This window comes from Macrotis lagotis, chromosome 7 (assembly GCF_037893015.1).
Source record: "Macrotis lagotis isolate mMagLag1 chromosome 7, bilby.v1.9.chrom.fasta, whole genome shotgun sequence".
Lineage (NCBI taxonomy): Eukaryota > Metazoa > Chordata > Mammalia > Peramelemorphia > Peramelidae > Macrotis > Macrotis lagotis.
Window position 1 is genome coordinate 173,304,780 of NC_133664.1, and position 11,108 is coordinate 173,315,887.

At 36.8% G+C, this 11,108-nt stretch overlaps 1 protein-coding gene across 2 annotated transcripts in view; it reads right to left on the minus strand.

The window, feature by feature from the left end:
• The window catches only part of OPTN (optineurin), a 58,629-nt gene extending 50,570 nt beyond the window's left edge, over nucleotides 1-8,059 (minus strand). Inside the window, exon 1 of one of the 2 annotated variants that reach the window (XM_074194110.1) lies at nucleotides 7,888-8,059. In XM_074194110.1, coding sequence (XP_074050211.1) covers nucleotides 7,888-7,918 — 31 coding nt within the window. In that variant the 5' untranslated portion in view covers nucleotides 7,919-8,059. The remainder of the gene's footprint in view (nucleotides 1-7,887) is intronic. The other variant, XM_074194109.1, reaches the window with a different exon arrangement.
• Nucleotides 8,060-11,108: the final 3,049 nt, after the last annotated feature.

Sequence of the window (11,108 nt, forward strand, 5' to 3'; positions counted from 1 at the left end):
TAAAGAAATTTAAAAAATAGAGTATGTTTTGTTCTGCATTCAGACTCCACAGTTTTTTCCTCTGGACATGAATGGCATTTTCCATAACCAAGTCCTTTGAATGGGTAGTATTCTGAACAGAAAAAAGGAAGTTAAGAGAAGGGGTAGGTTTTTGGAAAACAGTAGTGAATTTTGGGAGGGGACACATTGAGTTTGAGATGCTTTTGGGGCATTCAGGTAGAGATGTCTAGGAGGCAGTTGGAGACATGAGAGTGAACCTCAGGAGAGAGAAAGAAGCTGGATATGTAGATATTGGAGCTATCTGCATAGAAATTATAGTTAAATCTGTGGAAATTTGGGGCAGCTAGGTGGTGCAGTGGCTAGAGCACTGATCCTGGAGTCAGGAGGACCTGAATTCAAATCTGACCTCTGACACACTTAATAATTGCCTAGCTGTGTGACCTTGGGCAAGTCACTTAACCCTATTGTCTTGCAAAAACAAAAAAAACCAAATCTGTGGGAACTGTTAAGGAAAGGGTCATGGTGATGAACCTTAAAGGAAACCCAAAGGGATTGTTCCAACAGGTAAACAGAATTATGCTATATCAACAAAACAAAAATCAAGAAAGAAGAAAGTATTTTAGGTTTTTTGCAAGGCAAATGGGGTTAAGTGGCTTGCCCAAGGCCACACAGGTAATTAATTATTAAGCATAATTAATTATTAAGTGTCTGAGACGGGATTTGGGGTTAAGTGGCTTCCCCAAGGCCACACAGGTAGGTAATTATTAAGTGTCTGAGACGGGATTTGAACCCAGGTACTCCTGACTCCAGGGCTAGTGCTTTATCCACTAAGCCACCTAGCTGCCCCCTGAAGAAAGTATTTTAAAAGAAGGGTTGATTTATTGTCAAATGCTACCAAAAGATCAAGAAAAATGAAGACTATAAAAGTTTTTTATGATAGGATTAATATTTATTAACATATCCCTACAACATTTAGGTCCACATTTTCTCCTTTTCTCCTAGTACAGGTATTCATTTTTACTAAAAGGAGCCAGAGTAGTTCTGGGGTCTCAGTTCTCTGGTCATATAATGGCAAAAAAAAGTCCCATCCACATGCAATTAGGGTTCCACTGACATGGTAGATTTCTGAACACCAAGAGATTTACTATCATATTATCCTGCTGATAGGACTAGAAGGACTCTGTTGATTACTCCTGTTTTATTAGAGCAAAGTAACATCTTTTTGCTAATCGTTCAATGACTTATGAGTAATTCACTGTCCTGACATGACTGGGGAAAACTTTTTCATTTGAGTTTTGGGGATGGAAGCCAGATTGCAAAGACTCAAGAAGTGGGGAGGAGGTGAGAAAGAAGGGGAAAAGAGGAATAGAGAATTTAGAATCCCAGGACAAAAAAAATCCAAGTCATTTTAAATACCTATTATTGTGCTAAAATTCCAGCGAAACAAAGAAAGGCAAAAAATAGTCACTGCACTCAACAAACAGAAAACTATGTTTAGTCAAGATGTATACAGAGAGAAAGCTGGAGAGACTTTCAGAGATGTCACTTAACATGGAAGGGGATCCAGCATTCCCTTGGCTTGGAAGACTAGTAGGTTTTAGGGTGTTCTTTTCCTAATGTTCCCCTAAGTAAACTTTGTCACACACAGTTTTAAAATAGGAAATTCCGTCTAGATTTGCTGTCTCACAGCCCACTAAAATTTTATCTTGTTTCACTTTCTTTTCTACCCATTACAAAACAATATAGTCCTATATTGTTAGATCTATGGATTTTGTTGATTCCATTCATCAAGATTTTATTGATTCATTATGACTTTATCCATAAATATATTCATTATGTATTTAAAATCAGAGAGTTGAACTTGATAATGATGTGACTAGTCCAGGAAGAATGGCTTGCAGAGAAGCCTGGGAAGATGTGTGCATTTGAGTGAATTGACACAGAATCCAATAAGCAAAGCAGAACAGTTTAAGTGATAAATACAAAAAAGAACATGAAGGAAAATGACTTCAGAAGTGTGCTCTGATAAACTTGATTTCAGAAAATCAACGATGAAACGTTCATCCCACTTTTTGACAGGGAATTGATAGACTAGAAGGGTAGCATAAGACATGCATTCTCAATTTCATTATTGTATTCATTTTTTTCTTGGGACAGCAAGGTGGCAATTGACCTGAAGCCAAGAACACCCAAGTTCAAATCTAAGGACAGATATTCTATTAGCTGTGTGACTCTGTGCAAGTCACTTAACCTCTGTGGAACCTATTTTGCAATACTGTTGTTGAGAATTGAATCTTTATAGCACTATATAAATGTTATGTATTATTATTATCTTTGATATATTATTATTGTTATTATTATTATTATATTTGCTGGTGAAAAAAATTAATGGGTAATGATAGAAATGCAAAAAGGCATCCAAAAGCAGTTTTAAAATGCATAGAAAAATGTATAAAAGAAAGAGGAGGAAGACAGATAATATTTTCTGAGCACTGTGCTAAACACTTTAAAAAAGATATCTTATTTGAAGGGAATAAATAGAATAATTTTCTTATATAGTGTTAAATTTAAAATAGACATCAATCTATCATTTATTAAATGCCTGCTTTATACCAAGCTCTATGTTAACTATATAGGATAAAAAAATTTCTGCCCTTAATGAGTTTGCAACCTATTTCTTTAAAAAAAACAACAAAAGTTCATCTTCTTCTGCAATCCTTTCTTGTTCTTGGCATATTGAAATGTTTGTTGATTATCTAGTCCATGGTGATAAGGAAAAAAATTAAACTCAGCAGAGTTATCCTTCAGTTCAGATCATAGTGATGTGTAATGCTTCCCTTTTGTTGTCTCACAGAAAGCTCATAGATGTCCTTGTCCTCCTGACACCAGGGTTTGAGAGGCTGTATTGTATTTTGTTGATGAATAGGCTGAATAAGACATGAAAATTGAAGTACTAAATAAATATTTCTGATATGTTGGTATCAAGTAAATTACAGTTTTTTCATCATTCACTGTGACTGATTTTCATTATGAAGTTCATATACCCACTCTAAAGTTTCTTCCAAAAATCTTGTTAATGATGGCAGAAATAGTGATTGAATGTGAAGTGAGAGATAAAGAAAGCTTTGCCTAATGCAGTGTCTATGGCAAATGGTAAAGAAGGGAATGGTTGAAGGAGAAATTTCAATTATAGAATGGATAAATTAATGGGATTTAGCAAGTTATCAGAAGAGAATTAAAGGGTTGAGAGGATTTTTCACTTTTTCCAGACTTATCCCACTCCTTAGTTATGAGAGTTGGTAATGAAATGAGATTTCAAAAAGAACTTGACAGACAAGTAGGGCATGAAGAAGGCAAATAAGTGGTGTGGGAGTGCCAGAAGCAAAGTTAGGAAGATTCATCTTCTCAGGTTTAAATCTGGACCTAGACACTTACAAGCTTGTGACCCTGAGTAAGTCACTTATTTGCCTCAGTTTCTTCTTCTGTAAGATGAACTGGAGAAGAAATGGCAAACCACTGTAGTATCTTTGCCAAGAAAACTCCAAATGGGTCATGAAGAGTCAGACATGACTGAAACAACTGAATAGCAGAACATGAAAATTAACTGAGGTTCTTCATTTTGACTCATTTTATCTCACACAAAGAAAAAAAGCTCAAGACATAAAATATGCTAAGTACAAAAGCTTGGGAGTGTAGAGGAAATGAGTGAACAATGTGACTGGGTCTTTAGATGGGTGGGAGAAGGGTGAAAGTGATAATTCCTTCAGACTTTGCACTCCTCTTTACTCTAATTCTTCATCACTGCTCCCATTGTCTGTGTTGCCTTCCAATTTAAAACACACACACACACACACACACACACACACACACACACACACACACACACACACGAAAACACTTCTGGGTCCAGGGGACTGGGGTACTCTGCTACTCCCTTTTCCACTAAAGGATCCCTCTACTCTCAATCCACAAATGTATTTTTGGTAAGAATGCTGCATTTATGGAAAAGGGTTAGGCTCTCTTTTCTCACAATTTTTGACTCATTAAATTCTCATCCTGGTGGCCTAGGGACTATTTGTGGAAAACTTAGGTTTAGGTTTATGTCTTAGATTTCCCCGAATGATATGAGTTAAAAATACTTGCAATGAATCAGTTATACAATGGGACATGCAAAAAGTTGCAGTAAATTAAATTATAACTACTGTAACAATCTCCTAGAGGATGAGATTTAAATCTTATTAAGAAAGAAAAGAAACTTTTCAGGATAGTTAATTAGACATTTTACACTTTATCTTGTCTCTTCTATGTCCAAAAATTGTCTGTTATATGTCTGCTGATAAAATATCCAGGCATAGCTTCATCCTCTTATTTGGTGGCCACTCCAATGAATATGCTAGAGTAGTGTAGTAGGGATTCTTCCTCTTGCTGCCATCTGGTTCCAACCCAATGGAACCCAGGTCTCTCATATTTGTAGGGTCACCTCCAATTCTGGTGTTCAACTAAGATTAGGAAAGAATAAAAACAAAAACAGGCCCAGACTCAAGGTCAATTAATGGAGTTTTCCTGTAGCTATGGACATGGCAGTAAGTCCAAAGGATGTATCATCATCATCATGTCCTTGGAGTCCCCAAAAGGAGTTCTGAGTTCTTAGCCCCTGGGTTGGTCTATTCAGGTCAATTCATCCTCCAGGTCAAGCCTCAAACAAGGGTAACTTACTGAATCAGGAAAAAGTCTTGGGTTTAAAAGGGTGGGAACAAATTTCCAATCAGGTACATTGGGTTAGTTTTTTTTCAGCATCACACTAGATATTAACTGAAGAGACTTGACCAAACCAAATAAGTACAACAGGGAATATGGCAAATTTCCAAAAATGGCAGGGTGAGACTTGATCTTTTTTCCTTTTCAATGACCAATGAATTAGGCTCAGAACTGATTAAAAGGTCAATTTGACCTACATGTAATTTTCCAAATAATTCAGATCTACCTCTATTTTCCCAAGATACCCCTGACTTTTAACAAGCTCCAGCCTATAAGTCTTTAAGATTTAATAATTTTAACTAGCTATATTCTCTTTTCCATATTTGGTGAAAATGCAGCCAATACAGATGCATTTGATGGAATATTAAGCTACATGAATTGAAATTACATTTTATCTCCCTTTCTCTTTTCATGTTTATATATATATTTCTATATTCCATATAGAAATATATAATTAAATAGCCAGCCTACAGGAAAGAAAATAATTGTTCATGTCTCAGCTCAGTATTGTTCTTCTGTAAATGTGAAATCTATACATGGCAGAAATAATTATTATTAATTGTTCTCTATTCTTTATATATAGAAATTAATCAACTTGCCACCTATATCTTGTTCCTGGCAAGTCAGGAGAGAGTTTGGATTAGCATGAATTCTTATAGTCATATTTCAAATTAAGATAGAAGTTATAGGAATAAAATTTTTAGTGAAAGTCTTAATTATTCATACCTCATTATGTGAAAAAATAATATATAACTAACCCATATTTTTTCTTCAAGTCCTGAAAAAAATGAATTATCTTCTTTTTATGCCTGAGTGGAAAAACCAACTTAGTATCTAATTTAAATATAGAGTCTTAGTTTCTTCACTTTATATAAATAATTGATCTGTTTGTACTGTTGAAAAGTTCATGGGGATTATATTCCATCTCACTTAAATTCTTTCCAAAATGAGGTGAGTTTCATTCTTTCAATAAGGATGATGTGTTGTAATGGAAAGAAGACTGAAATGGAAGTCAGAAGACTTGAATTCTAGTCTTAGGTTTGACATTAACTGCTTTTAACATGTCACATCTCTTCTCTCAGTTTTTTCCTTTCAATTTTCTCATGTGTGAAATGAGAGAATATGACAAGATAATTTCTAATGTTCTTTCCACCTCTTATTATTCTGTAATTTTCTAACTTGGTCTTGATTCTCACAGTCTATTTTTGGCAATTCCTAGATTAACTTCATTTGTGATTAGGTTTCTTAGATAATTTGATGGATCTGTGGTATAATTGGTGTGAATGATCATTTTATCTGAATAAATTAAAACCTTGCTATGCTTTCTCATCTTGTATACTTTTTGTTCATATCTTTTTCTTTTTCTTTTTTTTGGCAAGGCAATCTGAATGAAGTGACTTACTCAGTGACTTACATAGTAACTGTCAAGTGTCTGAGACAGGTCCTTTGGATACAGCTAGTGCTCTACCCACTGTGCTACCCACCTGCCCCCATAATCTTAATCCCCTTGTATTTTTTTCTATGAGCCTTTTTCTATAAGCAAAAAGTGTTGTGTACCCCTCTCCTATTCTTAGGTTAACAAATAATATTTTTTAATTATTAACAACTTAAGATGTCACTAAAGAATTTTTTTATCATGAATACTTTGGACCCTTGCTGCAAATCCCTTAGGGGTTTGTGAACCATAAATGGAAACTATTTCCTTACTAGAACTAAGCTCTGTCCTAAAGGCTTTCCTTCTCTTGTTCTTGTCATTATTGTTTTTTAATATCTCATGGAGAGCAAGGTAACACAATAGTTATCCATATCCATGTTGTGTTCTTATAAATACCATATGCTATTATAATACATACATATATAATAATCTCCTTTTCCAGACATAAATGTCTTTGTTGAGCTTTTATGCTAATTCTTGAACCCATGTTTTAGCTAATGTCTACCTAGTATCTTTCAATTACTTTTTGGGTTACCTGTAATTTTAATTTTGCTTCGATGATTTCCAGACAAGAAACAATAAGATATCAAATAGATTTCTGACCAAGGGGTCTGGAAAACCGGGTCATTCTATCGTTCATGCCTATTGTCTGTGTGACTCTGGGCAAATTATTTGATCTCTCAGTGCTCCAGGCAAACTTTTTAGACTAGAAATTGCAGAGAAGTTACTGGTATTTGCTGAGAGAGAATTTCCTCACCCAGGAACTTTATGAACTCATGAAATCCCAGATCTGAAAACACACACACACACACACACACACACACACACACAGAGCAGACATATCATCTAGAGACTCCAGTGAGACAACATAAAAGAATTCTGGTGGTGTATTTAACATTCTGCTATCAAATTTGTGTAGTAGCGATTTATCTCTAGCTCTCATTGCTCAAAGTCCAGGCATGTACATTTAACTCCTCTCCCAGGATTTTCTGATACCTTTGGGACTTTCAGGGGATTTCTTGTCTCTAAGGTTGGCTCTAGTCTCTGCTGATTATATTTCCTCAATTTTAGGGGTCTGAATATCCCAGTTCTATTTAACCAATTAGCTTTTACAGTCAGATCAACTTTTACAAAGGAACATTTACTTCAAAGGTATAACAAAAGCAAATATACACATTACCCCTTCCACCCACTCCCAAGCACCTTAGAAGCATAATATCCTTTTTCGCCACAGCAGTCTCTGTGAAGGGGACTGGAATTAGGTTCACAGCTTAACTGATTCCTATATAGCATCAATCTTATCAATTTCTAAGTCCAAAGTGCCCCCTAAGACTTGGGTCATGGGACTCTGACTTTTCAGTGCTCCCATACAGTTTTCATGGTGCAGGCTATCAGGTTTAGGATTTCACCCCCTGCACCTAGAACTGAAGAAGACATGATGTAACCAAACAAGACTCCAAAAAATATGACCAAAACCCTCAGGCAATAACAGGTACATGCTAGTTGTCTATTTTTACCACTTATGACCAACTCCCCAACTGCCTTTAGGATTCACTGTTTAAGTATAATGCAACCAATTACCCATTATTTCTGATCTCATTTGTTTCTCTTTCTAATTCTACTGGAAAAATTAGAGAAATGGTTTAGAATACATGGTTCATGAAGATATTCACTGGTAGTTAAGCTAATCTTACCTTGGGGGAAATGGTGGGGAAAACCAACCATGTTCCAGTTCTTGTTGAGACAACTGGCTATTCATGAAAACTGATGGAATGAGCAAGTCCATTAAGGTTGATCATCACTCCCCTGTTGCTGTTTCTCTATTTCCTTGTATTATCACTTTCTCTGGTTTCTGACATACTCAATTAGATCACACCTTTGAAGATTCCTGTTACCTAATACTCTAGTCATTTCATCTGGTTTTGGACTTTGATTTTTGTCTGATTCATATCTAATGACCCTTTTGGCCTGACCTGTGTCTTTATGGCCTTTGCAATCTGCCTTTGAAACTCTTGGAGTCTTTGTTCAAAAATGAGATCTCTAGGTTAGGGGTTCTTTGTGTTTAGAACCCCATGAACATTTGGGAGAAGCATATGGACTCCTTCCCAGAATAATGTCTTTAAATGCATTAAAAATTCATATGATTAGGAAGGAAATCAATTAGCTTTCAAACATTTTAACAATAGTTTTCAAAATATTAAAAACAAACCAAACAGCCCAAGACATTTATCCACCAGGGTTAAGAATCCCTGATCTGGATCAAAGAGTATGAACATTCAATGACTCTTCTTGCATAACTCCAAAATTGTTTTCCAGAATATTTGGACCATTGACGGACTTATGTCATATCATTGTCTTCAAATCTATTCCAGCAAGCTAAAAAAATCTTTTCCAAGCAAATTAAACAGAGTGGGACTATGAGGTTTTACCTTTAGCCATACTCATTCAAAGTTTCTGGATTTGCACAAAGGTCCTTATTTCCTCCTTCTGTCTCTCTCTCCTTCATACCATATACAGATTTAATACACCAATTTTGTCCTAAATCCAACTTCTTATATTCCTTTAACAGAATGACTGTTATTTCTTCTTCTTCTTCTTCTTCTTCTTCTTCTTCTTCTTCTTCTTCTTCTTTCTTCCTCCTCCTTCCTTCTTCATCATCTTCTTCCTCCTCCTCCTTCTTCATCTCCTTCCTCCTCTTCTTCTTCCTTCTTCTTCCTCCTCCTTCTCCTTCCTTCTTCTTCATCTTCTTCTTCCTTCTTCCTCCTCCTCCTTTTCCTCCTCCTCCCTCTCCTTCTTCTTCTTCCTACTCCTCCTTCTTCCTTCTTCTTTGTCTTCTTCCTCTTCTTCCTCCTCCTCCTCCTCCTCCTCTTCTTCTTCTTCTTCTCTCTCTCACACTCACTCTCATTATACACACAAACACACAGTTTTTTTGTGGAAATGCTAAAAAGAAGGCAATGGAAAAATATATCTGTTTTTGAAAAATATGAACCTTGTTAGATCCAGACCTGGGTTTCATTCTTGCCCAGGTGAGTCCTGTTGAGTTTTCTTTCTTGAGAAAATGAATCCTAATCTCCATAGAAATTCCAAACAACACCCACTCTTACCTTGATGACTCCCAAACAACAAAACACATCCTCCATGGAGACCCCAAATAGATCTCCTTCCCTATAGAAACCATACCACCCTGCCTCCTATATCCCATACCCTATCAAAAAGCATGCTCTCCCCATTACCCACTGCTGGAGTCACCTCAGACCCAGTCTGCCATTCCTTCATTTAATAAACAGCTTTACATTCCGTTTGCCTCCTTTCCATCCTTTTTAAACCACAGGCTTTCTGACCTCACTTTTTGGCATTTCATATGGTGCCAAAATCTGGGGAGAGGAGTAGCAAAGAATCCCGAGACTCACCACTAAGGAAGAGTGAATTGCTGCAGCCGGCTCAGACTAATTCCCTGATTTTGCCAGAAGGAACCCTTGTAACCCTGTCCTGGACTTGCCAAGCCCTTGGAATTTAAGGGCAACTGCTACACCCTGGCTTCTTCCGAAAACAGGATTAATTCGAGAGGTAAGACTCCTTCCTAGGCACCCTCCCTTCCTCCTTGCCAGGACACCTAGGGTGTTCCTTTCCTACATCCTAGCTAGGTGGGGAACTGTCTCAAAACAGAGAAATGGAACTCAGATGCCTCTTTCTTTCTCTGTTTAAACTGGAACTAAACAATTCAGTGGGTGGGGACCCTACCACCCTTCACTTCATGTGGGGCTTAGTCATAGCCACTGGGCTACTCCTCACTTCTTGTAATACTCCTCTTCATAGGGACCTGGAATTCCCAAAATTCCCTGACACTCTCATGTGTGTCAGAAGCAAGGCAAATGGAATGAAATCCCATGTGTCCAGCTACTTTTTGAAATAAGGTAGCACCCTTTTTCTGCTCTTCTTCTCAAATGGTCCTCTTCCATCAACCCAACCCTTCCCAAATGAGTCTAAATTCCTTAACTACATCAGATCTCTCCCACTCTCCACTCCATCTGACATCTCCTGACCTCCCAATATCTGAACTGCACCTTCACTCTGGCTCACTCTTTGCTGAACTGTACCAATCCTAAACTCCCTGGGGTTGTCTCCTAAAGAATTGGGAAAACTTTGTGGAAAAGGTTTTGAAGATGAAACACATGGTCTTTTTTTTACATTGCCTGACTTCAATTCAATTTAGAAAGTCAAGAGAAATGAACCTTGAACAGGTCAATAGATCAAAAATGTCATTCTTTAATTAGATATTACTTCCTCCCTATGAAAAGCCTCCTCCCTCTGAGAATCACCCTCCTCTTAGCTTTCATCTTGCTCTATAGCTAGGGGACAGGAGGATCACTCATCCTTGACTAAAGTGGCTTGGCACCAATAAGTAAAATTTACCTGGAATTTTCCATCTTGAAAGGGGTTTTTGCTCTAGTTTGGATCCCATTCTGGAAATTTTTTTATACTTAATCCTCCCTCTTTCCTTCTTAAGGTTTTTCTCAGAGGAAAAATTGCTATCAAATACAGTTCAACTCCTATATAATTTAAAACCCACCCCAATCTGGGAATTGTGCCAACAGAAAACTAGGTAGCACTGGTCAGGAGGAACTGAGTTCAAATCTGACCTCAGACACTTAATAATTACCTAGCTGTGTGACCTTGGGCAAGTCACTTAATGCCATTGCCTTGTTAAAAAGAAAGCTAAAAAAGAGCAAAGTCATGTATTAACAATATCATTACTATATACCTTTAATATTTTAGAAATTATGATTACAAAGAAGGACAAATGTTTTTATAAACACTGGGAAATTAGAATTGCACTGTTGAAAAGATGACTTTTGACACCAGCCCTGGAGTCAGGAGTACCTGGGTTCAAATCTGGTCTCAGACACTTAATAAT